General features: G+C 40.0%; 1 protein-coding gene across 2 annotated transcripts in view; it reads right to left on the bottom strand.

The window, feature by feature from the left end:
* Positions 1 to 7,832: 7,832 nt before the first annotated feature.
* Positions 7,833 to 22,395, bottom strand: part of rnaseh2b (ribonuclease H2, subunit B) — a 50,564-nt gene continuing 36,001 nt past the window's right edge. For both annotated transcript variants that reach the window (XM_060929382.1, XM_060929383.1), the window contains 5 exons: positions 19,331 to 19,436; positions 19,162 to 19,243; positions 14,256 to 14,301; positions 8,220 to 8,297; positions 7,833 to 8,007 (listed from right to left, as the gene is read on the bottom strand). In XM_060929382.1, coding sequence (XP_060785365.1) covers positions 7,897 to 8,007; positions 8,220 to 8,297; positions 14,256 to 14,301; positions 19,162 to 19,243; positions 19,331 to 19,436 — 423 coding nt within the window. In that variant the 3' untranslated portion in view covers positions 7,833 to 7,896. The remainder of the gene's footprint in view (positions 8,008 to 8,219; positions 8,298 to 14,255; positions 14,302 to 19,161; positions 19,244 to 19,330; positions 19,437 to 22,395) is intronic.

Raw genomic sequence — 22,395 nt, 5'->3', positions numbered from 1 at the left:
AAATTAGTGCTGTCAAGCGATTAAAATATTTACTCGCGATTAATGTCGCGACTGTCATAGTTAACTCGTGATTAATCGCAATTTAATCGCACATTTTTGTCACATGAAAAACCATTGTAATTCTCTTATCAGCATAAAGTGAATGGGCTTGCTCACCGTTCGAACTACGGGGGTACACGGGGGATCCGAGATCCCCTGAAACAGACATGAGATCCCTTGAAAACATGATTTGGGAAATCTTGGGGGGTCTCTAAAATATTGGCAAAATGATGTTTATTGACATAGCAATCGTGTGTAATGGGAAGCATTTGCATATCCAAAGTGAGCGTGCGATAGACAGCTGCGCTCTGAGACAAGCGCAAGCACCCCCAAGGGAAAAAAAGGGACCCCCCCCGAAAATATCGGCATAGTTCGAACACTGGTTGTACCAATGTTTTTTTTTTTTTATTGCAGAGCATAACACGTCTCGTCACAGCCACTGCAAAGTGGGGCTGGAGCCGCCGATGGGAAAACGAAACCTAAGCCGAGCACCGTGGCTCTTCGGGGGAGGGCAGAGGACTCTGGCTGTGCAGGGCGTGGCATCATGTCACAGAGCGTTAATCTCGCGATAAAAAAATTATCGCCGTTAAAATTGAGTCAAGTTAACGCGTTAATAACGCGACATTTTTGACAGCACTAATAATAATAAAATGTGTGTATTATATATCACACACACACGATCCTGATGAGTGTATGAGCACAATATTTGCAAGAGCACAAAATCAACCTGAACAAAATAATATTACAGGATATGAAACATCAAATTGTGTAGTGTCATGTATTTCACATCAGTACATTACTGCATTATCCCATTCGGACATAAATGTGTACAATTGTACACATGAAGTTCCATAGCATTTTTCCTCATGTCCGAAGGGGTTGTCTTGTCACAATGATCGCAGTTATGATACATACAGTGGTGTGAAAAAGTGTTTGCCCCCTTCCTGATTTCTTTTTTTTTTTGCATGTTTGTCACACTTAAATGTTTCAGATCTCATCTCATCTCATCTCGTCTCATTACCTGTAGCCGTTTTATCCTGTTCTACAGGGTCGCAGGCAAGCTGGAGCCTATCCCAGCTGACTACAGGTGAAAGGCAGGGTACACCCTAGACAAGTCATCAAACAAATTTAAATATTAGACAAAGATAACACAAGTAAACACAAAATGCAGTTTTTAAATGAAGGTTTTTATTATTAAGGGAAAAAAAATCCAAACCTACATGACCCTGTGTGAAAAAGTGATTGCCCCCTAAACCTAATAACTGGTTGGGCCACTCTTAGCAGCAATAACTGCAATCAAGCGTTTGTGATAACTGTCAATGAGTCTTTTACAGTGCTGTGGAGGAATTTTGGCCCACTCATCTTTGCAGAATTGTTGTAATTCAGCCACACTGGAAGGTTTTCGAGCATGAACCACCTTTTTAAGGTCATGCCACAGCATCTCAATCGGATTCAGGTTTGGACTTTGACTAGGCCACTCCAAAGTCTTCATTTTGTTTTTCTTAAGCCATTCATTCAGAGGTGGACTTGCTGGTGTGTTTTGGATCATTGTCCTGCTGCAGAACCCAAGTGCGCTTCAGCTTAAGGTCACGAACAGATTGCCGGACATTTTCCTTCAGGATTTTTTAGTAGACAGCAGAATTCATGGTTCCATTTACCACAGCAAGTCTTCCAGGTCCTGAAGCAGCAAAACAGCCCCAGACCATCACACTACCACCACCATATTTTACTGTTGGTATGATGTTCCTTTTCTGAAATGCTGTGTTACTTTTACGCCAGATGTAATGGGACATACACCTTCCAAAAAGTTCAGCTTTTGTCTCGTCAGTCCACAGAGTATTTTCCCAAAAGTCTTGGGGATCATCAAGATGTTTTGTGGCAAAACTGAGCCGAGCCTTTATGTTCTTTTTGCTCAGCAGTGGTTTTCATCTTGGAACTCTGCCATGCAGGACATTTTTGCCCAGTCTCTTTCTTATGGTGGAGTCATGAACACCGACCTTAACTGAGGCAAGTGAGGCCTGCAGTTCTTTGGATGTTGTTGTGGGGTCTTTTGTGACCTCTTGGATGAGTCATCGCGGCACTCTTGGGGTGCTTTTGGTCAGCCGGCCACTCCTGGGAAGGTTCACCACTGTTCCATGTTATTGCCATTTGTGGATAATGGCTCTCACTGTGGTTCGCTGGAGTCCCAAAGCTTTAGAAATGGCTTTATAACCTTTTCCAGACTGATAGATCTCAATTACTTTGTTTCTCATTTGTTCCTGAATTTCTTTGGATCGCAGCATGATGTCTAGCTTTTGAGGATCTTTTGGTCTACTTCACTTTGTCAGGCAGGTCTTATTTAAGTGATTTCTTGATTGAGAACAAGTGTGGCAGTAATCAGGGCTGGGTGTGGCTAGAGAAATCGAACTCAGCTTTCCAAAGATGTGATAAACCACAGTTAATTTATGTTTTAATGGGGGGGGGGGTCATATAGGTTTGGATTTTTTTTCTCTTAATAAAAACCTTCATTTAAAAACTGCATTTTGTGTTTACTTGTGTTGTCTTTGTCTAATATTTAAATTTGTTTGATGATCTGAAACATTTAAGTGTGACAAACATGCAAAAAGTAAGAAATCAGGAAGGGGGCAAACACTTTTTCACACCACTGTATTTATTCCTTTCTTTGGCACCGCATGCCATGTGCCAACAACACCACCATGACATTTATTATGGTGTGACTGCTGGGTGCCTGGTGGACAGCAGTGAACTAGCACTTTCACTTTACATCAATACTATACAGTTACCATCAAATATTATCGCACGTAAGAACTGATCGATATCGATCCGCAGTAGTTTTAGATTATTTAACACTAAGGAAAGATGCTCATAATTGCTACTGAACTATACAATAATTATATTTACATGAGCATGCACATAAATCGTTCAGGAAAAAAAAAGTATACAATGCAAAGAAACGTTGCTCGCTATTTAAAAAAAATGAATTTTTTAATCAGTATGTTCTGTAAAATGTGTTAGTAAATAATCCCTCGTTATTTTTTTCAAAAGGAAACTAAAAAAAAATCACTGCTGGAAAAAAACCCATTTATTTTATGTACCTAAAGATACAAATTTCGTTGTCCAGTGGTCAAGTGTTTATGAGATGAGACTGCCTTACACTTACGATCGGGTTTCCTGTGCTGGTACACGTTCATCGTTCATACGTACGTTTGCAAAACCCATCAAAAATCAGATCAATGCATTACCATATTCTCTTAAAGCATATACGCAGAACCATGGCCTCACTTTTGTTTGTAAAAATGCCTTGAGACCTCAAGAATGGCACAGGAATAGTTTTAAGCATTAACAATAAATCTCATATAGTAATTTTTACGATTAAAATGATTCATATAGGTAGCGGTCCGAGTGAATGACCTTGACGTCCGTAATGTCACAGCAGGAAGTCTATCGGTCTCATCGCCATTTCCGCTATACTAAAATACAGAGCTGACTGCAACTCCGATTCTCCATTTTGAGCTAATTTATTGCCGTGCCACGTAGATGTGTTGCTGGCCGGTGCAGCAACATGAGAGAAGCTGGATTCACGTTGCATTCACAGCCCAAGAATGTTCAAACTGCAAAGATTTGGATGCATTTTGCGAGTTGTTCACAGGCACATTGAGCGCCTACGAAGTGGTCTCTCCTCTGCTCTGCACATTTTACTGAAGACTCGTACAAAACCTCTGATCTGTTGAGGAGCGTTGGCTATAAGCCCATATTGAAAGAGGGTGCAGTACCAACAATTAAAGAAAAACACAAGAAAAGGAGTATTTATTTATTTTAAAGGAAAGTGAGTTCAGTTGCACCAGTCCTCCCGGAGTGAGCCGAGGGTTGTTGCTAAAACCCGGGACAGAATGGGACAGGACATATCACTTGGGCAGTGACCTCCCTGCAGTTGTTGCTAAAACCGGGGACATCCCGTTCTGTCCCGGGTTTTAGTAATTGCCTGAGCCAAGCAGTAATGGCGGAGTACACAGTATGAAGAAAACAGTGAATGAGTGGAGCAGCCGTCTTATTTCTAAACTGGATATTGCTGCCCTCTCGCCCTTACGTGGAAGAAGTGAATGAACGGAGAACTGAACAAACAACTGAAAGTCAGACTGTTTCAAAAACAATCAGCAACAAGATCGGCCTTCAGGAAACAAGAATGCAGATGAGTAAGCTCCGACTCTCATTTGGATAAAAAAAAAAAACGTTGTTTACCTGCATTTACAGCGCCCTCCACAATTATTGGCACCCCTGGTTAAGATGTATTAAAAGCCTTAAAGTGCTGATGACACATTTTTGACATCTTTGGCGATGTTTTATAACATAAGTAATTCCCGATGATCCATATATTAATTCATGAAGGCGCCTATTTTACAAGTTATGATAAAAAACGCGGCTATTTGGGCAAATTTGACGGGGCTGTAGCACCCAGGAGACGAAAGAGGAGGAGGAGCTATATGACGTCAGCGAAAGAACCTTCCTCCTAACTTACCAGTTTGTTGTTGATGCGACAGGTGTTCAGTTTGTCATTATTATATATATATATATATATATATATATATATATATATATATATATATATATATATATATATATATTACTTATTATGCCTTCGCGTTGTGTTGCCAGCTTTTGCTCCAAAACCTACAAGGATGGGGTAAGTTTATTCAAGTTTCCCAGAGATCCCGAGCTGCATGCGAAGTGGGTGAAGCAAGTCAGGTGCACTCGTGACAAGTGGGAGCCCTCACCAACATCCGTCCTGTGCTCTGAACACTTTGATTTGGATTGTTTTGACACCCTTCCCAGCTTAAAAGAATCTCTTGGGTGTTCAGTTCAGCACAAACGTGTGTTACTACCATCAGCAGTGCCTACACAGTGTTGCCAGATTGGGAGGTTTCCCGCCCAGTTGAGCGGTTTCAAGTGCATTTTGGTGGGTTTTGAACATATTTTGGGCTGGAAAACTTCAGCAGTATTTGTTGCCAGATACTGCTGAAGTTTTCCAGCCCAAAATATGCTCAAAACCCACCAAAATGCACTTGAAACCGTCCAACTGGGTGGGATTCCTCCCAATCTGGCAACACTGCCAGTATTCCGGAGGGGGTCTACTAGTAGCTATGCTGGATCCAAAGACAGTCCTCCTGTCAGAACATGTGTTGTGAAACGACATAAGATAAAGGTACGTAGAGCTATAGATTCTACATGATAATCATAAATGTAATCATAAAGTCGGCGTGATATCAGTCATGTATTTGCTTGTGAAAGCTTGCGGCTTTCATGTAACTGCCGCCTAGCAACGAGAGGCAAAGGGTAAAGAGGGTAGGCTATCATAGATTCTATTCGGAAGAGATCAACACAATTCTAGACTCCCAGAAGAGGAAGAGCTAGCACTAGAGAGTTCACCGGCGTTTTCATGCGCCATTTCCATTGAGTAGAACCAGAGTAGACAGTCAGTGAACCGCAGCGTGTTCTTCCGCTGACGTCACAACATGGCCGCGAGCCACGGACCCAGTTTTCTTGCGCTGTGCAATTAAAAGTTGGATATTTGCGTAACAATAGCTTCTTTTCACGTAATTATAACAGAAATCTAACATGTTTGCCATGTTGTATAGTTTAAGAAATTGCATAGAGTCATGTTTGTGTCATCAGCCCTTTAAAATAAATTAAATTTTTATTGCAGAAGCATAATCTCACACTGAAAGTTGTAGAAAAATGTAACCCTAAACTCAAGTGAATTTAAAAAAATAAAAATTTAAAAATCCCTGACTAAGAAATAATTATTTTTCATAAAAATCACCTGTTCCACAATTATTGGCGCACACAACAATTCCTAGAAAATACATGCAATTGAAGCATTTGTCATTTCTACTGTAGTTTATCAAGTTGATCAGAGTATCTAGGAACCTTTAATTAGTAATTCATCACATCCTGTTTCCCTGGGGTATAAATATGATGTGACTATTTCTCTTATCCACTCTTCAACATGGGAAAGACAAGAGAACACACCATTCAAGTAAGGCAGATGTGTGTCGACCTTCATAAGTCAGGCAATGGCTACAAGAAAATAGCCACTCGCCTACACCTGCCCATATCTACAGTCAGAGGAATCATCAAGAAGTTTAAAACAACTGGAACAGTGGCAAACAAGCCTGGACGAGGATGCAAGTTTATCTTGCCACCACGCACAGTGAGGAGGATGGTAAGAGAAGGAAAGAGTTCTCCAAAGCTCACTGTTAGAGAATTGCATCAAAGAGTAGCATCTTGGGGTCACAAAGTCTCCATAACAACCATCAGGCGCTATCTACACGCCAACAAGCTGTTTGGGAGGCATGCACGGAAAAAGCCTTTTCTCACTTACAAGCATAAACGTAAACGTCTGGAGTTCACTAAGCGGTACTGGGACTTCAACTGGGACCGTGTGCTTTGGTCAGATGAGACCAAGATAGAGCTTTTTGGCAACAAACACTAATACATCACAAAAAATGAGTAAGCAGAAAAGCACCTCATGCCCACTGTGAAATATGGGGGAGGATCGGTGATGCTGTGGGCCTGTTTCTCTTCCAAAGGCCCCGGGAACCTTGTTAGGGTGCATGGCATCATGAACTCTTTGAAATACCAGGACATTTTAAATCAAAATCTGGTGGCCTCTGCCCGAAAGCTGAAGATGGGTCGTCACTGGGTCTTTCAGCAAGATAATGACCCTAAACATATGGCCAAATCTACACAAAAATGGTTCACCAGACACAAAATCAAGCTCCTCCCATGGCCATCTCAGTCCCCAGACCTCAACCCAGTTGAAAACCTGTGGGGTGAGCTGAAGAGGAGAGTGCATAGGAGAGGACCCAGGACTCTGGATGATTTAGAGAGATTGTGCAAAGAGGAATGGTCGAATATCCCTCTCTCTGTATTCTCCTATCTTGTGAAATGTTATAGGAGAATATTAAGTGCTGTCTTGTTGGCAAAAGGGAGTTGTACACAGTATTAACATCAGGGGTGCCAATAATTGATTTCATGTAAAAGAATTATTTCTTAAATGTGGGATTTTTTTTCCCCACTGAATAAATGCACTGGAATTAAAGGTTGGATTTTTCTCTTTTTTTGCATTGTTTTCCTATATTATTTAAAAAAAATGAATTTATTAGAAGCCTAAGAACATATCTTAACGAGGGGTGCCAATAATTGTGGAGGGCACTGTAGATTAATACATGTAACTTGTATTGTGCGTTTAAGTTACCGGTATAAGATTATTTAATTTGCTTCAGAATGTGATTGTCTCAGTTCATCTGATTATTTAATTAGCCTTTGACGTTTTATCAGTGAAAATGCATGCATGTACATGTATGTTGCACAAGTTATAACACCCATCCTGTTTTAATGAGAGTCAACCCACAATCAATGAAGTCAAATCAGTCTTAGTTGAGCAAGTCGGTAACGGTGTTTTTTACTTTCACCATAAATTTTTATTTATATGACTTTGGTCTATAGCTGTAAAAGGCCTCGGGCTTAAAACCGGTTACCGCAGTGACGTCACGCGCTCAGGGCTGGCTGGCTCAGCGGGGCAGCTCCAATGCCAATTTTGCGGTCGATTTTAACTCTCAAAAATATACATTTTTAAATTCCCATTTATGCAGCATACAAGAGTCAAGGATGGAGATACTATCCACTCAGAAATTTATGTAAAAATAAAAGGTTCTGCGTATCTCCTTTAAGTATGGAGCTTTGCTCCACGAGGGGGGAACTCTGCTAAAATGAATGGACAAAGTACATGTGGGTTGTTCTTTTTTACTTTATTAACAAAATATACACATATGCAAGCACCTACAGATACAAACACACTCACTTCTTTTCCTGCTTGGCTTTAGGGCTAAAGAAGGAAGACATGGTCTTCATGCCAGTTTTGTCAACTTTAGCAAGTGTCTTCTGAGCAGCTGTCATCTTCTTAGGGGGCTATCAGGAAAACAGTAACGTTTTATTTAGTCCTTGTGCACTCACTCTCTCTCTCTCTCTCACACACACATGCTTCAAACAGTAAAGGTGGAACAAAAAAGTCTGCAGCCATACCACATTGAAGCACAGATAGGCAGACAGTTGCTACAGGCAGGCTTATGAAGGGCAAAAACGCAAAAGCCTAATGTGCTTGGCTCGACGTTCTCACTCACTTTTCGGATGAAGTCAGCACTGTTGAACTTTGTGTAGTCCTCCCCTGCCTCCACTGGTTTGTCTGACAATTTCCTTTTCTGTTCAATAGAAGACAGCAACCACACAATCACCACATCTTTTCTATCTGCTGTTTATGCAACAAGGCAGAATAGCTGAAATACAGTACCAACTACAAGTCTGTTTATAATCCAGGAAAAGACGTATCCTAGATTTGCTACCACTTCTAAAAAGGATGAAGAAAAAAGTGATCCTTCTCATACACAACTACCCCCTGCTCTTGCGACTCAAATATCAATGACTTCCAGACTATGTTGCCACTGACTGAAGTCAAACCTGTGTTGTTAGAACAATAATGCACGTCAAGCCACACAGTAGTCCACAACTCGACTATATGGCTCGTGGCCGAATAGGAAAATCACCCACGCTCCAAAATCTAGTGGAAAGCCTTCCCAGAAGAACGGAGGCTAATATAACAGCAAAGGGGGACTAAATCTAGAACAGGATGTTCAAGGACCACATACAGCGGGGCCCAAAAATCTGATACCAACATAGAAAATACTTCCATTTTGCAGTTTTTTTTTCTGAACCTAATACAAACCTTTCCATTACAAATTATATAATTATACTCCTCTCTGGGGGGGAGGAGGGGTAACAGGAGGACGGGAAGGAGCAGTAGTCTCACCTGACAAAAAAGCAATACTGGACAATGTGCAATATAAATGTGCAATACCTCTCCTGCTGGACTTTTTTCATATTTTATTTTTTATAATTGTATGTGTTAATATTTGGCAGCACGGTGGTGTAGTGGTTAGCGCTGTTGCCTCACAGCAAGAAGGTCCGGGTTCGAGCCCCGTGGCCGGCGAGGGCCTTTCTGTGTGGAGTTTGCATGTTCTCCCCGTGTCCGCGTGGGTTTCCTCCGGGTGCTCCGGTTTCCCCCACAGTCCAAAGACATGCAGGTTAGGTTAACTGGTGACTCTAAATTGACCGTAGGTGTGAATGTGAGTGTGAATGGTTGTCTGTGTCTATGTGTCAGCCCTGTGATGACCTGGCGACTTGTCCAGGGTGTACCCCGCCTTTCACCCGTAGTCAGCTGGGATAGGCTCCAGCTTGCCTGCGACCCTGTAGAACAGGATAAAGCGGCTAGAGATAATGAGATGAGAGATGAGATGTTAATACTTAATTTGTCTAGAAGTTTTCTCTATTTTCTATTCTCTGTTTATCCTGTAATGATGCTGCTGGAATTTTAATTTCCCTGAGGGAACCCGCCCAAAGGGATCAATAAAGTTCTATCTATCTAGTCATAAGATTTTATATAATTATACATTCTTAGAAATATTTTCATGGATTTCAGAAATTCTTACTAATTTTTATGTCTCCCTTTAATAACAGCACAAACATCACAAATTTGTCCAAAACCTGACTATGTCAGATCAAATCCGTTACAATGTCGTCTGAACACGTGCTTAAATAGAAGAGATAAGACTCATGGAAAATGTGCCATTTTGTACAAATTAGTTAGCCTGATCAAATTCAATGCCCCTTCTATGCCAGGATCTGGTCTTCCCAGGCAGTCTCCTGTCCCAGTACTAACCAGCTCTTTGAGGTGCATGGGTGCAGCGCTGATCTCCGTTTCGATAGCCCTTGGCCTCTCGCCTATACAGTTAGGGTTACATACAGTGGGGGGCCAGTCCTCTGGTAACTGTGAGAGTTTGACTTCCCCACTCGCATCTGTATTGCAGCATGCCTTGCCAGATGGCAGTAGGTACCATTTTTATGATGGTCTTTGGCATGACCTGACCGCGAGTAGAACTTGCGATCTCCCGGTCGAGAGGCGGACATGCTAACCACTAGGCCAACTCGCGGTCAGTTAACCCGATCACCATCGCAAATATGTTTAAATTTACACAGTGACCGAGAAATAGTGCAGAATCTTGAATATTCCAAGTTATTAAATATTTTCCTCTCTTTGGTTAAAAATCTTTTAAATTCTAAAACTGTGTCAAAAGGAAAAGAAAAAAAATCCCAGTTTCTCAATGCGGTCTCAGACCTCTGGACCTCACCATACACATCAAGTTATACAGTTTCCCCGTATTTTGTATGGGAAAATGCAATTTTTTTTTGGCTAATACGGCATACACTGATTTTCATACGGGAAAATTACGTTTTGTATCAGAGATTTTTTCCGTTACTCTGAGAAAATTTTCTTAGCATCCACCATTTATTTTTTCAAACACGCATACCCAATGAAACGGAACTATTTTCGATTTATATGGTTTTATAGTTGCACGTGGTTTTCCCGGTCATTTAAGTACATCGGCTCGGACTGCCCAGACTTCTGTGATGGCTGCAGAAGTTATGTTCTGCCAATTTCTCGTGGAACACAACATCCCCCCAACTGTGGCAGACCATTTTTCGCAGCTAGCGAAAAAAAATGTTTCCCGATTCAAAGACTGCACAGGTAAGCATTTATGTTTATTTTTTTAAAGTTTCTACTGTTTGCACGTAGGAAAGCTTCCTCCATTATCATGATAATTTCGGGAGGCGATACTGGGAGTCGCCGTTTATACGACGGCAACTGTAGTTACCTGGCGATTTCTGGTTTCGCTTCCCAAAACATTTTAATTGCTGATAGACATTATATGTAGACACAGATGACTAACACTCATTACTAGGGCTGTAACGATACACCCAACTCACGATTCGATTCGTATCGCAATTTTTGACCCACGATTCGATACACCCACGATTTTTTTAAAAATGTTTTTTTAAAGTAGTAAATTTGACTTATTAACATTTACTTACTTACATTAACTATTTAATAACAAATAATTCAGACCACTGCAGAGAATGAGTAATATGTATGCAAAAATGAACAAATGTATATCCAAAGATTGTTTTATTTCTCAAAATAATACTGTTGAGCCGGAAGCTCTGTTTTTCTCGGTTCTGAAAAAGTCATTTTTCCAAATCGTGTAAATCCGTTAAGATTTTTTTTGTGGGGGTGGCTCTCTCACTGTCTCACTCTCATAGGGCCAATGATTTTCTGTGATCGCGGAAAACAGATGGAAATTACGGAATTTTTATGGTGAAACATTGCTCGCGTGTCAAAATGTAACTGCCGCAGAAGGCTTCCGCCCAAGCAGACGTGCCTTCAGTGTTGCCAGATATTGCTAACGTTTTCCACCCCAAAATATGTTCAAAACCAGCCAAAAAGCACCTAAACCTGCCCAATCTGGCAACACTGCATGCCTTTCCGGTCAAGTGATTGTGATTGGCTTGTGGCACACCTAGCCAGCCAATGAGCTGCTTGTTTACAGATTCGCTCCCCGCGTCGCAACCAGAATGGCGACCGCTTAAAAGAAATGAATGCTCTGCCAGTGACGAGCGTGGACGTTGCGTGATTCGCAGAAGATTGTCGCAGGTCGGCGAAAAAACGACTTACTAATAGATATATTAAAAAAAAGTAATTTAAGTAAGTTTAAAATGTAATTTAAATAAAAAGTAAAGTATTCATAAATTGAAGTTTGGAAGCGCCTCTGTTTTTGGGCTGAGGAGAAGTTTGAAAGGGTGTACCGCGATTCTGCCTTCTTGTATCGCGATACGGATCGTGGCTCTGCGTATCGCGATTTCGATACGCATATCGTTACAGCCCTACTCATTACTACCATCAGTTGTCAGTAAACTGGAAAAGTATTGAATGAAGAGTAATGGTGGCAACAACCGTTAGTAACCTGTCTCTAAAATGTGTAGTAGGGGATGGAAGCAATTTAACACCATCTACATGTTTGCTGTGCTCTGATTTTCTTTTATTGACCAGGAAAATAATAGATGTTTATTGAGGAAAAGTCTTCGATGTAAAAACTGCTCTGAGTGTTGCCAGGTTTCCAATGCTGAAACAACTTTTTACTGCTTTGCTGTGCCTCCCACATAGCAATGCAAATAGTGAGAGGGCTTTTTCATTGGTTAGGAAAATTCATACTGAGTACAGAAAAAATATGGCTGCAGACACATTAACTGCATATCTGCAAATTAAAATGAAGTGTGATGAGGAGCTACAGCTGCTACCCAAGCAGTGATATTATAGCTAGTGCCAAATCTGCAACATCTTTGTACAACAAAGAACACTCCAAAAAGGAAAAAGATTTCAATTCTTGTTATAAATTACTGGGTAGATTTTCAATTTAACTTCATAATTTATTAATATTTTCACTTATCCTTGTTTACATAATATATACTTGATGTGGTTCAGTCATCGTTAGTTGGATCGAACACTGCTTGTGGTGTCAACACTTTTTTCTCAAATGGAACTTTTACTCACCTTCATTTACTGTTTGACATGATTATAATTTATTACATGTAACCTACTATTTTAATTAACATACCTACTTAGTACTGCTGTTATATTTCAAGTAATTTTCTTTGGTGGAGTGTAATATTGTAGGTGATGTCAACACTTGTCAAATAGAACTTTGTGTAATTTTTATGAACTACTTAATATTAATACATTTTATTTGCAAAATTTACATCAATAATTCTGGTATTACTGATACAATGTCTCATCTCATCTCATTATCTCTAGCCGCTTTATCCTTCTACAGGGTCGCAGGCAAGCTGGAGCCTATCCCAGCTGACTACGGGCGAAAGGCGGGGTACACCCTGGACAAGTCGCCAGGTCATCACAGGGCTGACACATAGACACAGACAACCATTCACACTCACATTCACACCTACGGTCAATTTAGAGTCACCAGTTAACCTAACCTGCATGTCTTTGGACTGTGGGGGAAACCGGAGCACCCGGAGGAAACCCACGCGGACACGGGGAGAACATGCAAACTCCACACAGAAAGGCCCTCGCCGGCCACGGGGCTCGAACCCAGGACCTTCTTGCTGTGAGGCGACAGCGCTAACCACTACACCACCGTGCCGCCCTGATACAATGTATATTAAATAATTAAGTTTATAGTTCAGTCATTCTCTTTAGTAGATAACTGTTTACTTGACAGTACATATAGTCCTTTTTAATTCAGTTGTTTTCTCTGGGATCTAAAATTACTTTTTATTCAGTACATGCTTATTTGATCCCTTTAACTTGATGCAGTGTGATAAATATGCCTATTACAATAGGAGTGTATAATGTGGAATAAAACAATCGGTGCTTTGGATTACATATTGGAATTTTTTCTCGTGTATAAGGGTTCACGGGTGTACGTAAGGGAAAAGTACAGATTTTATAAGGGCATGGGTAACTAAAGGTTGACATGTATGCCTCACTGTATCTGTAATTTGTCCAGTGTCCACAAGTTTTTGGCCATATAGTGTATGTTTCTGACCATACTGCACACAAGATCTAATTAACTGAACCCCAAGGAGATTAAGCACAGCATTAGGAATAAAGAAAACAGCTATAGGTGAAGCATTAAATGATTTGCTCAACAATAAAATTATATTTTACAGGAAGCAACAGGGGGCGGCACGGTGGTGTAGTGGTTAGCGCTGTCGCCTCACAGCAAGAAGGTCCTGGGTTCGAGCCCCGGGGCCGGCGAGGGCCTTTCTGTATGGAGTTTGCATGTTCTCCCCGTGTCCGCGTGGGTTTCCTCCGGGTGCTCCGGTTTCCCCCACAGTCCAAAGACATGCAGGTTAGGTTAACTGGTGACTCTAAATTGACCGTAGGTGTGAATGTGAGTGTGAATGGTTGTCTGTGTCTATGTGTCAGCCCTGTGATGACCTGGCGACTTGTCCAGGGTGTACCCTGCCTTTCGCCCGTAGTCAGCTGGGATAGGCTCCAGCTTGCCTGCGACCCTGTAGAAGGATAAAGCGGCTAGAGATAATGAGATGAGATGAGGAAGCAACAGCAGAAATAAACACCACCATGACCCATTATGAGTTAATATATTTAAAATTCATTGGGGTGTGTTAGAGCATGCCGTCATTTTAATTGAACAAATACTAAACCGATCAGTGTCTGTGTAGTTGTAATAAGAAAGGGACAGAAGACTGAAACAAAGGCTTCTGCAGCAGTCCATGTGGTTTACCTTAGAAGGAGGCTCCACCTTTTTAGGGCTTGATATTTCAGGTAACCTTTTGAAAGGAGCAAACATGAAAAGCAAAATTAAAAAAAAAAAACTACACAAAAATAAAATAAAATTGCTTGTAAGAATAAAAGAATTACAAACAGTTTGTAGTTACAAAGCAGCCACTGAAAATTACTATACACTTAATTTGTATACAGAAATGCTTGTTTGGTTATGGGGAGTGTAACTTTCTGCCCATGACCATCACAGACTATCATGATTCTTTCAAGTCAGTCGAGTACCTATATAAAATAAATTTCTGCTAAACAAATTCCATCCATGACAAATGTATAAAGGCAGTGCTTAAAAGCGGCGGTCTCGATGAATGCAGGAGCAAAATATTTGCAAGGGCACAAAGTCAACCTGAATAAAATATTATTATTATAGCATATGAACCATTCAATTGTGTCGTGTATTTCACATCAAATAAATTGCTTTATTTTTTTCGCGGTCCAAATCCTGCGCTCTGACTGGCTGGCAAGCGGGTCCGTATCCTACGGTACGGACCCCGGTTACTGACCTCTAGCGACTCGCTCATTCACAACAAAAAACATAGTAGCAATTTTTGTCAACATTTATCTTTTTTACAGGATTTATTTATAAGATTATCAAAACTCTTAGAATTTTTGCCAGCATTTCTCAGAAGAATAGCTTTAATTTTACATCATGGATAGCGATAACGACAGTGTTCACAGCGAAAGCGAGTTTTACTACCCTGAGGAAGAAGAAATTAAAGAAAACATTTCAGGAGAAAGCTAAAAACCTCTAACTTGCTAACAGTTTGATCTCATTAGTTAATGAGGCCCATTTTGGACCATGTTATCCTAATACATAATATTACGTTAGGTAAAATTTTTAAACCAGTACAATCTCTTCTTCAAAGTTTCACCAAATGGCTTTATTTATGCAATATAAAGGTCATAATACTGTATAACTTTGGTCGAGCAAAAACACAGCGCAAAAACATGGCTGAATCCTGAATGACTCCTATTTGTATAAATAGGGGACTACATAGGCAGCAAAATGTAGTTTTTTTCCTGCCATGGAAGTGCACTTGTATACCGAGGAGGAAGCAATTTGCATTACAGCCGTGAATGAGGATTCAAAATGGCGTCTCGGCTCGGTTTTGGGTCATTCCGTGCCAACTCACCTAAATTTCAGGAACTCCCCCACATCACCGTCTCAGATTTTACTCAAAAAATTCTCTAATCAAGAATCATATGTTTGTACCACACATGCAAAATATTAGCCCCCAGTTATGTTGTAGTTTTGGAACTACAGGCCTTTGAAATATTGATGTCAAAACACCACATGTCGAAATTGGCTCTTTCCCCAACTTCAGAGACCCATAACTTTTTATTGCAGCTATCTAGAAAGTTGTGTGTGCAGATTCTTACTGAATGATACCCACTCTTTTCAAATCTGTTGCCAGAAAGCCTCTGAAGGACATACTTTTTGCATAATAGGAAGCCAAAAATGGCATTTTGGCCAAAATCGCTTAAAATTCATTAAAACTCAAAGGGGCCTAGTAGAAATATGAAACTAGTTAGATTTTTTTCCTCATTACATAGTAATTGTAGGGTTGTTATCTGTTCACAGAAACATATTTTGCGATGAAAATTATATTCCTGAATTTTTAAAAATTTTTTTAACATCTTACGTCCTTTCCGAGGGGGCTAAAATAGGGCATTTTTGCCATCTTATTTGTTAATGTGGCTAGGGGTTTAGGATCTTCTAGTTTTTTGTGAAGATGCTCTCATATAAGATGTAACTACTCCCTGATTTTTTTTAACAAACGCCCCTTGCTTCATATTTTAATAATTTTTTTTGTACATGGACAGTTTCATCATTTTTCACTTTTTTCCACATTCAGAACTCTGTAACTCTACATTGGAAAATTCCTACTAGCAGCTATTTCAGATTTACATACACTGGCATACAAATTTTCATATTTTAGTAGTAGTCTGCCCAAGAAATTCATATTTTTCTTTCTATTGGGACCTAAAAACAGCTATTTGGCCAAAAATGACAAAAATGTTGACTTGATATTTTTCAAGTTCTGGAGGGAATGGGCTATTTTCCTCATAAATTAAAGATGTGGTGACTTTTTCTATCCTGGAACAAGATCTCATCACAGCTTCTGCCCAATTGCACCCACTCAGCTGGAGATGAGAAGGGTTTCTTCTGATGTGGTACCATCATCGGTAGTGGACATAGGACCTGAAACCATACCAGTTTTACAGTCCCAGTTACAGGCCCCAAGCCAAATGTCCCAATCTGCACCAAATATGTACCAGCCAGGCAAATATATTGCCTGTGTTTATGACAGAAAATGGTACATTGGAAATATTGTCACCAGAAATGAAGAAGAAAATGATGTGTATGTCAATTTCCTGAGACAAGGACGAGGCAACACATTCTCATGGCCACCACAAAGCAGGAAAGATGAATGTTGGGTGCCTTTGCTTCATGTCCTTTGTGTGGTAGAGGCCCCAAACATAAAAAGTGGGGGACGCCATTACCAACTAACAGAGGATGACTTCAAACTTGTGAAAGACTTAAGTTTTAACTTATGAACTACTAGATGACAGTTTATGAGTGTCTTAGCACATCACATGAAACTGTACTGCCTGTGAATGAATTACCCATTATCACGGATGCCCATATTTGACTTTAAATTATGTACAAATCTTGTGATGTTTTTCAACATCATGATCATGGATCATTGAATGTGTTAATATGTAAATAAAACCTCATTGCTAAATGTTTTGTGCTTACACAACCTTGAAGTATATAAAAAATACTACTCCAGAATTTTGTTATTTTTCTATATTTTCCAAGGATATTCAACAAAAATTGCAATTATACCTAAAATTTTCTAATTGCAAAAAATAATATACAATACAGAAAAAGTTGTTCAGGAAATGTGTATGCCTAGATTAGGTTCTTATAAGCCTTAATTTGTGTGCAAAACACCCCTTTATTATTCCCTTGTTTATTAAAAGCTGCCCAGCGTTTTTGTCATTTTTGGCCAAATAGCTGTTTTTAGGTCCCAATAGAAAGAAAAATATGAATTTCTTGGGCATACAACTACTAAAATATGAAAATTTGTGTGTCAGTGTATGTAAATCTGAAATAGCTGCTAGTAGGAATCTTCCAATTTAGAGTTACAGAGTTCTGAATGTGGAAAAAAGTGAAAAATGATGAAACTGTCCATGTACAAAAAAAATTAAAATATGAAGCAAGGGGCGTTTGTTAAAAAAAATCAGGGAGTAGTTACATCTTATATGAGAGCATCTTCACAAAAAATTTGAAGATCCTAAACCCCTAGCCACATGACCAAATAAGATGGCGAAAATGCCCTATTTTAGCCCCCTCGGAAAGGACGTAAGATGTTAAAATTTTTTTTGTAAATTCAGGAATTGAAATTTCATGGCAAAATATGTTTCTGTGAACAGATAACAACCCTACAAATACTATGTAGTGAGGAAAAAAATCTAACTAGCTTCATATTTCTACTATGCCCCCTAGAGTTTTAATGAATTTTATGCGATTTTGGCCAAAACGTCATTTTTGGCTTCCCATTATGCAAAACGTATGTCCTTCAGAGGCTTTCTGACAACAGATTTGAAAAGAGTGGGTATCATTCAGTAAGAATCTGCAAACACAACTGTCTAGATAGCTGCAATAAAAAGTTATGGGTCTCTGAAGTTGGAGAAAGAGCCATTTCGTCATGTGGTATTTTGACATCAAAATTTCAAAGGCCAGTAGTTCCAAAACTACAATGAATTGGGAGCTAATATTTTGCATGTGTGGTACAAACATATGATTCTTGATTATAGAATTTTTTGAGCAAAATCTGAGACGGTGATGTGGGGACCCTTAGGTGAGTTGGCACGGAATGACCCTTTTCCCTTTCGGGCGCTCTCGTTTTCTGTTAGAATTTGGTAAAGAAAAAAATAAATATATTATTTACCAGCTTAAGGTCGGTCCGTATGGTGAAATACCGTGACCTCGGCCTTGAATACTGACCTCGGCCCAGAGGGGTCAGTACTTTCAAGACCTCGGTCACGGTATTTCACGATACGGACCTCCCAGCTGGTAAATTACATATATGTATTGTCTTGTGACAGTGAGACCAATAATGAGATACGCATCACAGTTACGATACATATTTATTCCTTTCTTTGACACCACATGCCATGCGCCAGAAACACCACCACCACATTTATTATGGTGTAACTCTGCTGGGTGCCTGGTGGACAGCAATGAACCAGCATCTTCACTTTATATTATTACTATATAGTTACGATCAAATATTATCGGACACAAGAACTAATCTATATCAATCCACGGTAGTTTTAGATTATCTAACACTAAGGAAAGGTGCTCATAATTGGTATCGAACTATACAATAATTATTTACATGAGTGTGCAGAGTAAGAAATCATTCAGGATTTAAAAAAAAACAAAAAAAACTCTACAATGCAAAAGATACGTTGCCTGCAATAAAAAAAAAATCCATCAGTATTTTCTGTAAAATGTGTTGGTAAATAATCCCACTTTATTTTTTAAAAAGCAAATTAAAAATAAGCGCTGTATAAAAACCCATCTATCTTGTGTAAATAAAGATACAAATTTTGTTGTCTGGTGATCAAGTGTTTATGAGATGTTGGCTTTACGATCAGGTTCCCTGTGGTGGTACACATCTGTCACCCGTAAATACGTTCGCAAAAGTCATCAAAAATCAGGTTTTAGAATATGCATTACCATATTCTCTTAAGTATGAAGCTCTGCTAATAACTTACTGTCCGGTTATCATGGACCTCTGTTCAGGAAGAGATGCAGTGTGTGTGTGTACACTTACTGCAGATGCTTGTGCAGTTCTTTGCTCAGCTCTTCACTGATGTATTCGGAGATCAGTCCGTGAGCATAACTCAAATAATCTTCTACAAACATAAGCATTACAATATCATCAGTATACACCACGCAAACAATTCATTCAGTACAGGCACACTTCACTCCATCTGACCTACCTTCAGTCACACTTGTCTCCTGTTTAACTCGCACAAAAGTGGTGGACTTCACACCTCCACCTACAGAAATATCACTCTTTTTAAGTGCATTCACTGTGTTCAAAACCTGAAAAGGACAAAATGATAAAATTAATCTTTTTGTTCTATAGCAGGGTTTTTTCTCCAAAATAAACTTAGCGGTGGGCATCACAGTGAGATTATGGACCACCAAAATTCATTGCTCTCTTAAGTTGCTTTTACATGGGCAACAGGAACAACTTGTGCCCACTTTCCTTCATGTTTACACACTCACTCTCTATCGGTGGCAAACCGGAGGTTAGACAGGTAAACACAAAAATATGCATACGCAAATCAGGGATCAGAAGCTTGTTTTTAACTTGCTTTATTGTCCTCTTGCTGCTCATTTCTGTTTAAAGGAGATACGCAGAACTTTTATTTTTAAATAAGTTTCTGAGTGGATAGTATCTCCATCCTTGACTCTTGTATGCTGCATAAATGGGAATAAAAAAATATATATATTTGAGAGTTAAAATCAACCGCAAAGTTGGCATTCGAGCTGCCCCGCTGAGCCAGCCAGCCCTGAGTGCGTGACGTCACAGCGATAACCGGTTTTAAGCCCGAGACCTTTTACAGCTATAGACCAAAGTCATATAAATAAAAATTTATGGTGAAAGTAAGAAATAGCGTTACCGACTTGCTCAACTAAGACTGATTTGACTTCATTGATTGTGGGTTGACTCTCATTAAAACAGGATGGGTGTTATAACTTATGCAGCATACATGTACATGCATGCATTTTCACTTATAAAACGTAAAAGGCTAATTAAATAATCAGAAGAACTGAGACAATCACATTCTGAAGCAAATTAAATAATCTTATACCGGTAACTTAAACACACAATACAAGTTACATGTATTAATCTAAATGCAGGTAAACAATGAGTGGTGGTGTTTTTGTTGTTTTGTATCCAAATGAGAGTTGCATCTTACCCGTCTGTGTTCTTGCTTCTTGAAGGCCGATCTTGTGGCCAATTGTTTTGAAAAAATATTACTTTCAGTTCTTCGTTCAGTTCTCCGTTCATTTGCTTCTTCCACGTAAGAGCGAGATATTGCTGCTGAGGCAAGCATATCCAGCGAAGAACCCAGGTGGCTGGTCCACTCATTCTCCATTTTCTCCATACGAGTACTCCGCCATTACTGCTCCGCTCAAACAATTACTAAAACCCGGAACAGGATGACACGTCACCGGTTTTAGCAAAAACCACAGGGAGGTCACTGCCCGAGCAATGTCCCGTCCCGGGTTTTAGCAACAACCCTGGGCTCACACTCCGGGAGAACTGGTGCAATTGAATTTACTTTCCTTTTCTTGTAGTTTTCTTTTCCTTTAATTGTTGGTACTGGACCCTCTTTCAATACGGGCTTATAGCCAACGCTCAACAGATCAGAGGTCTCGTACGAGACTTCAGTAAAATGTGCAGAACAGAGGAGAGACCACTGCGTAGGCACCCAACGTGCCCGTGAACTTCTCGCAAAACGCATCCAAATCTTTGCAGTTTGAACATTCTTGGGCCAAGAATGCAACGTAAATCCACCTTCTGTCGTGTTGCAGCACCCGCCATGGCGATAAATCAGCTCAAAATGGAGGATCAAAGTTGCAGTCAGCTCTGTGTTTTAGTATAGTGAAAATAGCGATGAGACCGATAGCCTTCCTGCTGTGACGTCACAGATGTCAAGGTCATTCACTCAGACCGCGACCTATATGAATCATTTTAATCGTTAAAATTACTACATTAGATTTATTGTTCATGCTTAAAACTATTCCTGTGCCATTCTTGAGGTCTCAAAGCATTTATAAACAAAAAGTGAGGCCATGGTTCTGCGTATCTCCTTTAAACACTCGATGATTCGGCGGTAAATCACACTTACGGAAAACTGATTCACTCCGAGTGATGTGCTGTTCAGGGAATTAATTGACTCTGAGTCAGCTCTTTTAGATGAAGTTGAATTTGAAAAGCAAACAATAATCTGCATCGCTCTACAAATGGATGAGGGTAACAACAACTTTAGTCCAGTCATCACTGCAGTTGGCTGAGGAAATCGTTTGACTCAATCATTTAAAGGTGGAGAAGTTCGACAAGGAAACTTGTCTTATCCAGATGATAAAGGACTCGGATGAACAACACAGCGCACGCGTAAGCCCTCTTATTTGCTACCGATTGTGTTTAGATGGTAAGCAGGAACAAGCTGCGCCCGGAATATGTTGCACCACCTCGTAAACTGGAGCAAGTTGTGCCCACCAGTGTCAAATTGTTCTGGAACAAATTGTATTTAGACGGGCAGTTGTCCCAGGGCAACTTGTTCCAGGGCAAGTGTCTGTAAAAGTAGCTTTAGTGTAATAGTACTTGTACAGTGTCACTTGCTAGTCAAACGCTCCTTCACCAGAGATTTACAGTGCCTTGCAAAAGTATTCATCCCCCTTGGTGTTTGTCCTGTTTTGTTGCATGACAAGCTGAAATTAAAATGGATTTTTGGAGGGTTTTCACCATTTGATTTACACAACATGCCTACAACTTTAAAGGTGCACATTGTTTTTTTTTTATTGTGACACAAACAATAATTAAGATGAAACCCCCCCCCAAGAAATCTGGAGTGTGCCTAAGTATTCACCCCTTTCGTATGAAACCGCTAAATAAGAGTTGGTCCAACTAATTCACTTCATAAGTCAAAGTTGATTAAGATCCACCTGTTTGCAATCACATGATCTGTCACATGTCGTCTGTATAAATCAACCTGTTCTGGAAGGACCCTGACTCTGCTACACTACTAAGCAAGCAACATGAAAACCAAGGAGCCTCCAAACAGGTCAGAGACAAAGTTGTGGAGAAGTATAGATCAGGGTTGGGCTATAAAAAAAATATCCCAAACTTTGAATATCCCACAGAGCACCATTAAATCCATTATAGCAAAATGGAAAGAATATGGCACCACTACAAACCAGACAAGAGAAGGCCGCCCACCAAAACTCACAGACCGGGCAAGGAGGGCATTAATCAGAGATGCAACAA

This window comes from Neoarius graeffei, chromosome 9 (genome assembly GCF_027579695.1).
Source record: "Neoarius graeffei isolate fNeoGra1 chromosome 9, fNeoGra1.pri, whole genome shotgun sequence".
In the NCBI taxonomy this organism is placed as follows: domain Eukaryota; kingdom Metazoa; phylum Chordata; class Actinopteri; order Siluriformes; family Ariidae; genus Neoarius; species Neoarius graeffei.
Note: the sequence above shows the minus strand (reverse complement) of the source record. Positions and strands in the feature narration are given on the sequence as shown.